The 15290-nt window shown below is 38.6% G+C and overlaps 1 protein-coding gene across 9 annotated transcripts in view; it reads left to right on the top strand.

Annotated features, from left to right (window-relative positions):
* Window positions 1-15290, top strand: part of LOC123314911 (CUGBP Elav-like family member 4) — a 550340-nt gene that overhangs the window by 477560 nt on the left and 57490 nt on the right. For all 9 annotated transcript variants that reach the window (XM_044900366.1, XM_044900365.1, XM_044900364.1 and 6 more), the window contains one exon: window positions 3978-4103. In XM_044900366.1, the coding sequence (XP_044756301.1) occupies window positions 3978-4103 (126 nt within the window). The remainder of the gene's footprint in view (window positions 1-3977; window positions 4104-15290) is intronic.

Genomic DNA, 15290 nt, shown 5'->3' with positions numbered 1-15290 from the left:
TGAAATTAAGTAAAAAAAGTCCCATAAACATGGGGTCGCAAATGTTTCGTTTTCGGTAGCAGTGTTCCAGAAAAACTATCACCCTGTAGATCTTCTATCGAAATTGCCATGTCACGTGGTGAGAACTCTAAAATGTAATAACTATGCTAAATTTCAGTTGAATATCTTGTGAAGTGTAGATACTATGAGAACAAAACTTGAAAACAATTCAAACTTCAACACTCTGTCTCTCGAAAACGAAACGTTTGCGACCCCATGTTTATGGGACTTTTTTTTCTTAAACTCACTTAAGGAATCTCCCCTTTTCGTTTGTACGTTCAATTTAGGAACACACTGTATACATCTAAAATCAGAATGACGGAATGCAAGAAAAGTATCATCAGCTTTTATAAATTTCTCCCAAGAAGTAGTAGGGATATCACACAGATATAAATTGAAAGGAAGAGGTGCTATAACTGATCCTTGTAGAGGACCGTTATTCAAAATTTTGAAATTACTACTATCATCTTCAACAAAAACACGAAACGTACTATTTCACAGCATCTTTCCACAATTCGTATCAAAACTTCCTTACATACTGTGTCATACGCTTGAGATAAATCCACAAATGCTATTCCTGTTTCCAGTTTATCATTGAAACCTGCTTCAATGTATGTGGTGAGGCTTAGAACCTGATCACAACAAATTCTATTTTTCCTGAAACCCCCTTGACAATTTTGGAAAGCGTCTTCTAGAGTTGATTAAATCCTAAAACGAATTAGCCTCTCTACAATTTTGAAAGGAACACAATGGGTCGATAACTATTAGAATCAGAAGAATCCTTTTCACTTAAAATTCTCATTCCAGACCTCTGACATCAGGGGTCATATTTAACCCCATATTTCTTCATGAATCAGTAATGTGTTCGGACAAAGAATCATCTCTTCACTTTTAGGGCATCTTTAGCAAACGACCTCTTCAATTTTCTTTCGTGTGCGATTCTGAGAGTCCACTCGAAATGATAATTGCATCTGATATGCTGCAAACATGTTAAAATTCATAAGGAGTCAAAATTGTTCGCGGACTTAGCAGCAGAAACGAACATGTTGTTTTCGGTCACAACAATGCTTAGTTTAATCGATTAACTTGTTTTTTAGTCCTTTTCTAATCTCTTCTCGGGGTCCTTCAGACTGTAAACCATACCGTCAATACCAGGGGTAGCAACCAAAGAATTATTCCCCTTCCTGAAACAGAAGGGAAGTCTCCCACACCCCACCAGTCTAACTCGGAATGATTCGAACTTCTAAAAAAAAAGATATCATCCACATAAGGACAACTTGATGAAATCTTCCAATTCTCCCAAAAACGACGTACAAGCGAAACCTAACGATTACCCACGTAAGAAAGAAGTCCATTGAGGGACGCCAATGGATCACCCCCCGAAAATACAACCGACGCCGCTGCTTGACCTGTTTTATTACAGAGCGAGCCATGGCGGCCCACAGCTGCAGCGGCGGCGTTTACTGGAAGTAGGGGCAGCAAGGTAACGAGGAATAAGCTAGCCCCCCAAGCCCGACCTCCTACGATCGCTTCGGTCAAGTAAGACCACCGTCCTCTGTCCTTGTTGTGCCGTTGTGACAGTGTCGTTCGTGCGTATTAGACTGTTGTAGTTGCGTTGCGATGTTTTCTATTTTGTGCCAGCCATTTTTTATATATATATACAGCTCGTTCGTTCGATGTATGTCTTAGACGTTTGTGTACCTGAATGTTCACGTTCGAAAGGCAGCAATCTTTTTCTCCGGGCAAAACAGCATCAATACCCTGGTTTTCTAAATAAGTCCCAGTATCCATTGATTAAACCAACCTTGGTATCATAAGGAAAAATTTTTTCCATAGTTCATAGTTCCATTTCAGAATAAACAATAAAGTATTTTCATTGTTTCTACATCTTAGTAAATTTCAATCTTGCTTTTCTGCGGACGCGATTTGTCTTCAAAATTTGATGCATCAGAAATATCAATACGTACCAAAAGCGAGACCTCTAAGTCACACGACTGAAAATGCCCAAATTCCCAAACCTACATCACTTGGTTTGCTCCAAACGTATACACGAGAGCTTCAATTTATTTCGATGAAGAATAAGTGCCCCTTCAATTCGGTTATTCAACCAATAGTGATCTACGAAAAGATAAAAGCTTTCGAATAATATGATCCCATCAGTATGTTTTTGATTCTTGATAAATGAAGACTCAAACAACATCTTACTCTCGAAAATTTCCATTCGTGACTTCTAACTTGATGATGGATGATCAGATACTTCATTCAATGAGGTCCTAGCATCTTCCTGAGTGACTGTCAATTTTTCGGTCTTTTGGGGCGATTCTGAAGCTACTAAGCCACAGGAAATTATGTCAGCTGCTGCTAGATTCTCACGTAGCACCCAAGGATGCTCTTCAGTCAAAAACTCCAATTTCTGTTTATCATTAAACTGAAAAATTGTGGAATACGCTTTCAGCGATGTGTTTCCACCGATATAATCTCCAGTCAAGTTCAAAATTGCTTTCTAAAATAAACCTAGGTAATTCCTTAAGTATAGATGGCCTACCACAATATCCTTTCATGAAAATAATCATTCAATAAATTTCGTAAGCCACCTACTTCATATTGTCTCAAGCAATCATTTCATATTTTTTCATAGTGATTCCCACCCAGGAATCCAGGTAAGTAGCCTAAGTGTACGCGGTTGATTGGTGTTGTTAGATGGTGTTTCAATGTACTTAGTTCTCGTGGTAATACTGGCTTGCTCATCCTCCTCGTAGAGCCAGGATGGAAGTAGATGCGGTGAGTTAAACTGTTAGTTCGATATTGTGAGCTTTTTGGCACATCTAGCAACACCGTTTAGGAAGGAAAACAACGCTGCAACTATAGCACTGTCAACCAGTTCCCAGTAGCTACTCCTCTGAGACACCTGATGAAGAAGACTTGAAATAGTATTACATAGCTTCCGGTACCACTCCAGCGAAATTTCCATCGTAGGTTTTCTTCTCGTTTTCAAATCATTCAGAATCGTGTCTTCTATTTTCACTATTCTGCTAATCCGGACTATCCGGTTGGCAATATTCAATTTTATCGATTTCGAATTGTTCCGTTTTTCACTTCAGGTACACAAACGTGAAAACCTGTAACCAGCATAAATAGTTATGGATAGAGCTACCGTTTACAGATTCTGTTGATACGAAAACGCATCAACTTCCGACATTTGTTTGACGGGTATTAATGTTGTCTGGCACATACCTCAAAAAAAAATAACCTCGTCTCGAAAATGACAGAAATCAAGAATGTCTACTTGATTGATGATAATTCAACGTTAGGACCACCAGGTCGGGTTGCCATGAATTCCCCCAGGTATATCCTCCAACTTCCAGTCCTTAAATTATCCGTCCCTTGCCTTAGTGTCGTCAACTGACAACTAGATCCGATGTTATCATCGTGTGCTAGCTCCAGAGCTCGTTCCTTGAATGTCTATCATACAAGCCTCTGCGAATTCGGTAACTGAGGGTCTCGCAACTGTTGAATTCTCATTCGATTCGGAAATCTTCATGCGATATGAAAAAATTAGGATTTTTCGTATTTCCTCCGCCATTTTGCAACCTCAACCTAACGAAATATTATGATATATGTATCGATACTCATTAGGTTTTCGCGTTCACTAACTTTTTATCATTCTTTTAGATAAGAGTTTTCACTAAATAAAGAAGATATTATAATTTCGTATTTCTCCCTATAAGAAGAAAATAGTTGATGAGAAACGCTTTCGCCAATTCGTAACTCGGATAAGACAAAATGCAGACAGACCTTCAGTTAGCGAGAACCTGTTGGCTTGTTTCGATAATTTAGCGAAGAATACATGGAAATGCACCAAGGCTAGTTTGTTTGGCTGTTTATGAATTGAACCGTTCTACTTCGAAAATTCTAAGTAGTCTGTTTTATGATCACAGATAGAAAGCTGTTCGTGGGAATGCTCAGCAAGCAACAAACTGAAGAAGATGTCAGACAGTTATTTGCGCCTTTTGGAACAATAGAAGAGTGTACTATTTTAAGAGGACCAGACGGTGCTAGCAAAGGTAAGCAAAAAATTCATTCTAATTACTCAATTGCATATAATTGTGAATATTTTAGTTCAATTTAATTCGCAAATTTTTCCTTTATTTTTATTTTTTACCTTCACACAATGTTCTATAACCTATCTCCTATCAGAACTCGAAGAAAAGGGTTAAAAGACCCCTATTTTTATGTGTAAATATCAATTAATTTCCATCAAGATTGGGGAAGGTTATCTAAGCTAAATTGAGCCTTGAATTCATATCAGAAAACCCACACTGGTTCTTTCAAACTTAATCGAACTGATTTTTTTGTTCATCCCTATATTATGGAGCAGAAAGGAACAATTTTAATGAATGAAAGATCACCACGATATTTTGTAGTCATTAAACACTCTCATTTCCAAGAAACGCAGGCGTTTTGTCAATAATTATCGAAATAGTTAAAAATTCTGAGGGAGAAGCTTTCTTTCATTTTTGATACCCTGTATATCGAAAATAAGTAGTACTTTTTTGTGCATCTCCAGCAGAAATGTCTTTGAACCACAAATGGTATCAGACTTCTCAAAAATATCAGAATATCTGCATGAGAAGAGCAGATATCCTTCACCTTATATTCGGCAAATTAACCTAAGCGATTCCATTTTCTGTAATAGTGCAACAGAAGAACGAAATACCGTCATATTCGTGTTCCCTCCTCGGTTCCTCACCTGAGTAATTCCTCGAATATATTCATGAAAATCGCGGATATTTTCCTCAAAATGAAATACCGACGTGTACACAAGGGTAGCGGTAGAAATATTAGATTTCGGAGTGGATTAAAAACGCCGAGGTATCTACAGCCCCCGTGTAGTGCAATTTCTCAGTAAATATAATTTAAAGGAGCGTTTTACCCGGTAAATAACTGCGAGGTATGGAGTGCGCGAAAAATCTTATTTGCGGATATTTAATTTTTTTTGGGGGAGGTTTAGAGTCCGTTTTAGGAATTTAATCAAAGACGGTTGATACAAGGTACGAAGTAGAAATTGTCCTTATTTTCTTTACCAACTGAAGCTCTGGGAACTCATCCCATCATCATCATTTTGGACTTTTAATAGAAGAAGTCAAAAAAACGTACCACATCAACGTATTCGTTATTTCAGAGTGGGTGTTATGGTAGCTTTTGTGCGTAGTCCCATCCATAAATAATCAATTCTTTATAGAAATTCGAACCCTGGGTTTGTGCTTAAATTGTCTTTCAACTTTTCTCTCAACTTCACGCGAGAAAACATCATTATTTTCTCATCGGACGAACAAGTGGCGGTTCACTGTTGGCCAGACGATTTACTAGATCCTTCCACCGAAATATTGTTGCAAACTACAAGATTTTCCTCTCAAAAAAGACCATCCGTGAAGCCGAACGACCGATATCTCCAGAAAATGGATTTATGAATATAATATTATGTGAGTTTCCCTCAGGATTCTGGAAAATATCGAGAAGAGGGAGAATCTCCCGATCGTCCTAGATTTTTACGATGTGCGTATAAATAGTTGCCGCTGTCGAATCCATGAAATTTTATTGGCATTTATCGGCGTATGTCTTTGTAAATATGGAGCTCGGAACGAATCAGTTCAGTTCCCATCATGAATTATATAATATTGGAATCGACCTTCGAAGAAACGAGCATCTAGCTTTTCCACCATCCAAAACTAGCCTTGAGCCACAAATCCCCGATATATTAATTTCCAGAGACAGTTAAGGTATTTCACTGAGATTATGGTGAACTTCCATTTCTGATAGCAGTTAACTTTCGGATATCATAAAGTACTGCTAGGAATTTAATAAAAGTTTAATTAGAAATTTTCTTCATAATTGTGAAATTAGCTCGGATAGCACTTTGTTTCTATAACCCAGTTTGTACGCGGAGTAAATTAGATCGAAAAGTAATGCAGGAAAGGGTGGGAGTGAAAGATCGAAGTTTCTGAAGCGATATGAATGAAATTTCAGTTCGGTAAGTTTCCAGCCAATCTTTTCTCGGTGGGGAACTTCCACGAAAATAATTTCGTCCCTTTCTACTCGCTTGTTCGTCTATTTCTAAGTCAACGAATCAGGAAATTAGAATGAAAATATCAGGGACATGACATTGCACAGAGCTATCAAAGTACTGAGCTCCCATGTCGAAACTCAATAAAATAAACAAGAATAACAAGGTGTTTTGGCTTCTCAATCAGTTTGAAAACAAAGTATGTTCTATTCACTTTCATAAAAGCACTCGGTAGGCCATGAAATAATTTTCGTGAGTTTTTGTAACTAAAAAGTAAGTAAGTAGTATTGTAAATCTACAATATATCAGGCGGTATTGAACATATTCAATGTAGGTAAATTAATCTTATAGTCATCTGAATGTTTCCATTATCAGAAAGATTGTAAATGAAGAGGATGACAAATAATTTCCTTCTAATCGGAGACCCAAAGGAGTTGTGGCATTTGAGGACTTTATTTTAGGGTGAACTAACGCAAAAAGTTACAACAGTGTAAAGTGTAAAGGATTTTCGACGAATGTCATCGTAGAATGAGTTCCTGAAAATAAATTTTCCTTTTTTTATTTGACTTGTCTTATACGTTGTTAATATCTTGAGGGATCAATAAATATATATTATATCAAAGTATTGAAGAATAGACGGCTATAAAAACGAGCCAGTTGTCCTGCCAATTGTTAATTCATGTTAAATATTTATCTGAAGGTGAAGTTCCTCTTGACTTAGAACTCCCTCTGATTATTTTGACTTCTATTGATGATTTTTGTTGAAGAATTCAACATTCTTGTAATTATACGTCAATTTCTCAGAGAGATACCCATTCCCTACCACTGCATCAGATGCATTTCCTCTTTGGGTTGAATTTTTTGATTCAACCTTCAGCCTAAAAAGATAACCAACATTTAGTATTCTCAAGCAATTGCTATTATGTGTCAATAATTCGAAATGAATATTTTCAAAAATCGATCTCCTGACCTTTCTATGCAAATGAAAAGATTTGGAATCTCTTCAATCGGCTTGTATAAATGTCAATTATGTTCATCACACATTTTCGACTCAATATTTTCGGAAGTGATTTGCAATTGCGATAAAATACGTAATTACTGAGACTTTCACGAAGAACGGACAACACAGCGCCGATTTAAAACCAAAAGATGTTTTGACAATTGTCATAACCTCACATTTCCGCACTATACACTGTGAAATGTGTCAAATTTCCATGGCCAACCGGGTGCTTTGGATTATAGATGGTGGGCACACACACTTGCCAGAAGAGGCCTAGATCCTATCTGCTTCAAAATACCAATATAAGGCAGCGGTCCAACGGTGGAAGTTAAAGTTAAACAACAGAATAACCCTCTGGAGAAACACTCCTGGACTTTCTCAGCCAAAGAAATTCGTGGTGATTTCACCGACCTACACCAGAAAACTGCTAAAGATATCACGAGCTGAACTTCGGGTGATGGTGGGACTGCTGACAGGACACTGTCGGTACAAATATCATTTGTACCGTATGTGAAAGTCAGCAGATGAGATTTGTATGCTCTGTGGATCATAAGCAGAAACAGCTGAACACATGGTAAGCAAGTAGGCTGGTCTAAGAACCATTCATATGGGGAAACCGGTCCTGGATACTCACAAGATAACGACCAAGGACCCTAAGGATGTTGTCAATTTTATCGACACCATTGACTACCTCCTTGGGTTCCTATGAAAGAGTAGGGTAGGGAAAAAAAGATCTACATAGTCGCAGTTGCCGAAAGGCTAATCGAGCCACAACGACCACGGTTCAAATAATAAATAATATCTTTTCCACAATGGACAAAACCTCATATTGCTCAATAAGGATGAGGACAGAGCACTATTCATCGACGTGGCGATTCCAAATAATAACAATCTTCTAGACAGACAGACGGAAAAAGTTTCAAAATACAGAAATCTCGAGGAACAAACCAGGAGACAGTTGAAGCTGAAAGACATCAAGACCATCCCTATTGTCATTTCATCTGCAGACCTGATACCGAAGAAACTACTAGAGAAACTCGAGGAAACTTCAGTTGGACGATAATATCTATAGAGTCATGCAGAAGGCGGTACTGCTGGGAACGGCGAGAACTGTACGCAAGCACATGGGGAATGCAGAGGAACATCGCTGCTTCGACAGGAAGTGCGGGTGGAGCAGGAGTCCAACTGACAGCAGGAAGCCGAGGAGCGGCCCGAACCCGACCACCACCACGAGCCCGAAAACCTGGAAAGGGCTCCAGCAGAACTTAACGCTTTTGATATCTGAGATATCTGGAATAAGTGAATTTTCCTCTGGGGAGGATTTTGAAAGCCACAAGGCTAAAGTCCTATCTGTGACATAGGAAAATGCACCTTCAAGGAAAATAGCAACATATAGACCAGAGACCTATGGTCTACACCAAACAGGCTTCTTGAGCCTGAAGGTTCCACTTGGTTCACCGATGGCTTTGTGATGCCCACAGGGACTGGAGTGGGAATTGTGGGACCTCGTTTCAATCTGTCCATTCCCCTAGGGAAGGATTGTTCCATAGGCAGGCTGAACACAGCTGTTTTAGCCTGCACACTGGAGAATATCCGCAGAGGGTACTCCGGAAAATACATCTATATTTGTTGTGATAGTCAGAGAACCCTGAAATTCCTTTCTGAGGATAGGGTTAACTCACATCTAGTAGAGGAATGCAGGGAGGCTCTGCGGGAACTAGGCTCTGATAACATTGTGAAAGTTATCTGGTGCCCGGCTCACGCAGGACTTCCGGGGAACGAGAAGGCAGACATACTTGCAATGCGGGAAGACCACTCAGCTTTTGTTGGTCCGGGACCGGCGCTGCCTATCTGTCGTACATCTGTCAAGAACTTCTTCAATAGATGGCTGGACAGGAAATTTTCCTCTGGATGGAGCATGAGAAGTGGTCTTAGACAGTCGGGGCTTCTCATTGAGAGACCATCGTCTGTGCCTGAGGTCAAAAAACTCTTAGCTCTTGAGAAGAAACAACGGAGTCTACTGACTGGAGCAATGACTGGCCATTTGTTTATTAAAAACTTAAATAAAATGGGACTGACTAGCTGTTCCCTGTGCCGCTGGTGCAGGAGCACGGATGAAACGGTTGAACACATTATGTTCTTCTGCAGCAACCTTGAAGACTTAAGGATGACACACCTAAGAAACACAACACTCACAACTCCTATGTTGAGAGGAACTCCTCTATGTCGACTAGTGGCGTTTTTGTCAGCATGTCACAGAGTTTAAATCTCTCCAACTACAAGCGGACGAACAATGGGTCACGAGGTCTCAGTTCAGCCTGGTGGGGCACCGCACGTAGAAGAATAAGAAGAGCAGCGCTGGGTCATTCCACAAGGTACCTTTGGAACGAATGAAACACTCTTTTCGTTCATTATTTCTCTATTGGTCGAGAATTGCTGTTGTGCCTCATCTTCAAATGATCAATCCCCGGTTTTCCTTGCAATATTCATAACCGATTGTTTACGAACGCTTCTTTCCGTAAATAAAACGAACCAATCGCGGCAACTTCAAAGCTCCGCCGCACCGAATTCGCCTCACAGCCTAATTTGCATGGCGGATTCAATAACGGGGTTCACCCCCCACGTGCTCGCTCAACCCCTTACGCCTAGAGCGTGAATTCTTCATATCCTTCACTCTCACTTATTCAGCCAAATCCTAATTATACTCGAGGGTGAATGATCTAATGCGCCGTTTCATCGAGCCGGATTGCCTCTCGCCCTCAAGTCTGTGTCTATTCGATCATTTGCACTGGCAAAACGCCGTAATTGAATTCATGGGAACCTCCCCGCGGTCGTGGATAATGCGAGTGAAGCGAAGGCGAAGGCGCCAGGCCGATTCTGCGAAAATCTCATCCAATAGGGAGAACGTAAGCCGGCCCTTTGTCGAAAAATTCGCTGTCAATTTTCGACAGACGAAATTTCGATCTGTCATCTGTCAAGTAGCGAATTAAGGTTAGGATGTTTGTTTTTGTACAAAACCGAATGGAACTGAAAGGCGAATCGTATTCGTATCTACTACATTCACTTTTATTTTAGCACTCGGTTGGATATGGAAATTTGACACATTTCACTCTGTATAATACGAAAATGTGGGGTTATGACGCTTGTCAAAACATTTTCGGGTTTTAAATCAACGCTATGATGCCCGTTCTACGTGAAAGTTTCTGTTATTACGTATTTTATCACAATGTCGAATCTCTTCGGAAAATATGTGACGAACATAATTGAAGTTTATACAAACTGATTGAAGGCATACCAAATCCAGTTATTTGCATGGAAAATACAAGAGATTAGTATAATATCATAATATGCACTAACTTGAGAGTTAATGTCCGTTATCTTCTTTCGCTAATGTTTGAATACGTTACATCAGTGGTAGATTTCAAAAATATTAACCCGAAGATGAAATGCATATGATGCAGTGGTTGGGAATGGGTATCTCCCGAAGGAATTAACAGAGAATTACAAGGATGTTGAATTCTTCAACAAAAATCATCAATATAAGTAAAAGGAATTAAAGGACGTTTCAAGTCAAGATGAACTTCACCTTTGAACAAAAATTTTACATGAATAAACAATTAACAGGACAACTGGCGCGTATTTGTGGCTGTTCATCTTAATACATTGATATAATAATAATAATTAGGTATTTATTGGTACCTTAAGACATTTACAATGTATAGCACAAGTCAAATGGAAACTAGAAAAATCAATTTTCGGTAACTTATTCTACGATAACATTCATCGAAAATCCTGTAGTAAACTTTTCCCATTAATTCTCTCAAACAAAATTCTCAAATGCCACCACTTTTTTGGGTCTCCCAATAGAAGGAAATTCTTTGTCATCCTCTTCATTCACAATCTTTCTGATTGTGGAAATATTCAGCTGAAATATAAGACGTTTAGATTCAGATGAAACATTATATAAATTCTCTTACATTGAATATGTTCGCTACCGTCTGACGTATTGTGGATTTTAGAATATCAGAGTAAAACTATTTGAATGAGAATTAATAGCACTTCCTGAAACCCTGTCTCTTTTTTCAATCACTTTTGGCATTTTCGTAATAAAAATCGATATTAGTTGTGGCAACGGCGTTATGAAATTAAAGACTTTGCATGTGTGCCAACCTCACTCTGTTCTAGTCACAAAAACTTTAGAAAATTATTTCAACCGACTGCTAAAATAAATGTGAATGGAGTATGGATACTGCGTGTGCTCCAGAATATTTTATTCCGTTATTCCAATATTCATAGTATTATGTTACGAACCAAACTCGATTTTATGAGTTATTTGCATCAGGGGATAGAGTGATCAATGGCATTCTGAACAAGTTTATGTTGCATCAGCTTTGCGGGATTTTATTATCTATACAGAGCTTCGTTCATTGGCCGAATGTAATGAGAGCATATTTCCTTTTTGATCTTCACTCTACGTCAATGAACAACGTTGATTTTAAAATTTCACATAATTCGGATATAATATCATTATTACTTCCGATAACTACCTTTGAAATAGATCAGAGTACCAATTAGAGCCCACATGAAATTTTTTCTCTGGGTGTTTCAAACATTGGCGATTCTGAGAATCTGATAGAAAATCCGTGGGTTTGCCGCCTAAGCTTTTAGTTGCCTGCTAATGGAAGCAATTAATTGATGAACACAAACCTAGTAAGTATCGTTTGGAAGTAATACTCGCAACTGTACTCCATTCGCTTTTATAAAAGCACTCGGTTGGCCATGGAAATATGACACATTTTACACTATATAGTACGAAAAGGTGAATAATAATAAGAATCACATAATTCGAATGGTTACCACCCGCTGAGATGAAATCAACAAGTGTTACGATCTCAATAGAACCTGCCAATTTGCCATCTTCAGGGCCTCCAATGGACTACGCTCCATCGAAGAAAAGCAGATGCTGACCATGGTTTCGAGCTCATTTGACCTCCTCAGAGCAACATAGCTGCTTCTCCGATGGAGAACGTTTGGAATTGATGCACTCTTATTCGATACTAACAAGCGCTACTGAGTACTATCTTGTAACACAGAGCGACACCCAGTATGAAACGACATCGGATTCAATCCCCTCCATATCCCCCCTAGAGATATCGTTTCATACTGGGTGGCGCTCTGTGTTGCTGGATAGTACTCAGTAGCGTCTATTAGGTATTATAAATATAAATATTCATATTGCAATTAAAAATAAATGAATGAAGTGTGATTGAAATTGTATTTTTCATTATTCTAGTAGTGGATAAAGTGGTAACAGTTCATAAGTTCGGATAAACAAAATAATCAGTTCGGAAATCTCACAATATCTCCGAGTAAAAAGTGTTCTCGAGAATCCATTCAATCTCATCCCTCTCGTAGGTGAGATCGCCGCATCATTGAATGCTGAAAGTTGGAAGAGGGAAAATTTGGGGAGGAAATCGAAGCCTGAAGTTCGGGCACCTTGTGCGTTTTCACGCCCGGTCGAAACCGAAGATTGTCAAAGAGAGAAGACAAGGGTCGGAGGTATTTTATGGGAACGTGATCGTCTCACTATATTGGAATTCCCAAGTCTATATTTACAGGAGCTGGCCCAGGGGGCCTCAAATTAATTGGCGAAACAAGTCTCGATACGGCTTCATAAATTAATATACGCCCTAGCGAGCGCTACATTGCCTTCTCTGACCCTAGAAGAACTTGTTGCAAATTGCATCATTTTTTCGGCTAATTTTCGCTAGGAAAGTGTTTTATTTATGCATTAGGTCAGATTTTGTTCATTGGAAATACAAGGATGTATTGATATCTAGTTGGCCCAGACCAGTTCCATGCATAAAAAAAATATTGCGTTACCATAGCAACGAAAAATAACTCATTAGAAGTGTCACTGTGGAGTTTGAGGTCCAAAGAGTAAACCAGAGATACGCAATAAATTGAAAGAACGAAGATGCCCAACGAAATGTGAAAATCGAACAATTGGAGAATCTAACCATCATCAAGTACCTGTATTTAAAAGGGTTAAGAGGTAAGCAGATTTACGAAGATATGCTCAAAACCCTTAGTGATCAATGTTTTCGTATGAGACCGTTAAAAATTCTTCGAAAAAGGTAAATTTTCCATTGAAGATGATGACCGATCTGCAAGGCCAGTTTCTGTGTCAGTCAAGGGAAATATCGATGCAGTTCATGACATGATTTTATCAGACCGTCGAATCGGGCTAAAATGGATATCTGAAGCACTGAATATTTCGCGTTCATCATATAGTTCACGTCAATTTGGACATGAGAAAAATTGCTGCAAAATGGATCCCCAAATGTCTGAATGTTGACTAAAAGCGTGCAAAAGTAGAAGCATCGCCTTCGATCTGTGCTCGATTTGAAAACGATGTAGACTTCTTAAACCGAATTGTTACTATGGATGAGACTTGGGTACATTTCTACGATCCAGAAACAATCGATGGAATGGCAACACTCTGGTTCTCCAAGACCTAAGAAGTTTCGTGTCCAAAAATCTGCTGGAAAAGTTCTTGCTTCAGTTTTTTAGGATTGCCATGGAGTAATCATGATTGATTTTTTGGATAAGGGTAGAACAATAACCGGAGATTACTATTCAACATTACTGATCACTCTACGGACTTGGTTCTAAAGTAGGCTAAGAATTTACCCTCGTAGTTTTTCTGTGAAATGAGCAGAAATATGTGACTTTTCTTGAATCTCAAAGGAAATCTTTATTCAACAAACGATGTATCCTTTTAAACCATCTTTTCCTTGAGGGCTTGGTCTTTTATATGCCCCATAGTTGCACCTGATTTGGTGGTTTCAGAGAGGTTAGAAATCAGTTCATAATATTCAGTTCATATTGCTTCGAATTTCATACAAAAACCTACCTTTTTGTGGAAAAGAGTAAGGTAACAATGCTCCCAACTGATAAATCATTGTTAAGGGAATGCTTTAGATATTTTAAGAATGGTTGAAGATAAACCTTTCTGGGAAAAAATCGAAGACAAAGAATCGGAGGCATTACTAGTTTAATATTCTAGCCAAACGTTCACTGATTTGTATCACCAACATTTACAGTATCCAAAGATGGAGGACGCAAAATGAAAATAGAAAATTCATGAGAAGAATTTCAATTAAAACCGGTATCATAATGCACTATTGTCGAATTCATTTTTTAATGTACTGAAACATCACATGAGAAATATATATTGAGATTTAAAACTGTTGCTCTCATCTCACTCGCAAATTTGTAACATGAATAAAAACGAAAAAGAAATATTATATTCATTAACGATGGGAGCAAAGCAAACAGTTGGTGAATAAAAAGAGTGAAATTTGTATGTGCATTCGAACGAAATCTTAGTGTAGATTTCATATGAAAGCGTCAAATGTCATCGGCAGTTTCACAGAAACACAAAAAGTTTTTGTTAGGATGATCCATGAAATAAGATAATATGTATTACAGCAAGAATTGTCGGTAAAATAATGCGTAGGAAATCCCTTAGAACTCGAAGCATCTAAGTTGTCCCTCATCAGTATAGTGTAGCGTTATATATTCCAACCGGATTATGGGGTCTTAAATGAAATCGGATCGACATTTTGAGAAATTATTCCAATTCTGATCACAATGCGCCACTTACGCGCAAAGTTTTCAGTTTTATAATCATAATAGAGTATCTCATAGGTTCTGGACCAATAGTTAGGTACAGTTCGCGACCCTTATTGTAGCTAGGGGTAATCTGAATGTTTTTCGGAGCTATGACTTTCGATAATTCCGATGCTGGTAGAATAATTCACAATTTTTGGCGAAGATACTTCATGAAAATGTTTTCCTCTCACCATCCTTACATTCCCAAGACTCGATCTACAAGAGTCAGTCCTCTGGGGCCCCAATTAATTGGAGATTCTCGAGAAACAAAGTCCCGATCTCGCTTTATAGATTAATGTACGCCTCGCTGAGCGCAACATTATGTTCTCAATCTTGAAGGGAACTTCCGATGTTTGCAACTGTTACTCATAGTCGGGAGCGGGGTATTAAGCAAGAATTTTCCCAGGAAATACATACTTTAAAAGTCCTTTCAACGCCGTCAACGTCTCTCCTTTTTATTTACAAAGGATGCGGTTTCGTGCAATAAAATCCAATTCGGGACCAAACAAA

Source organism: Coccinella septempunctata, chromosome 6 (assembly GCF_907165205.1).
Source record: "Coccinella septempunctata chromosome 6, icCocSept1.1, whole genome shotgun sequence".
NCBI classification, from domain to species: domain Eukaryota; kingdom Metazoa; phylum Arthropoda; class Insecta; order Coleoptera; family Coccinellidae; genus Coccinella; species Coccinella septempunctata.
The sequence above is the reverse complement of the archived record's forward strand: the minus strand, read 5'-3'. Positions and strand labels throughout refer to the sequence as shown.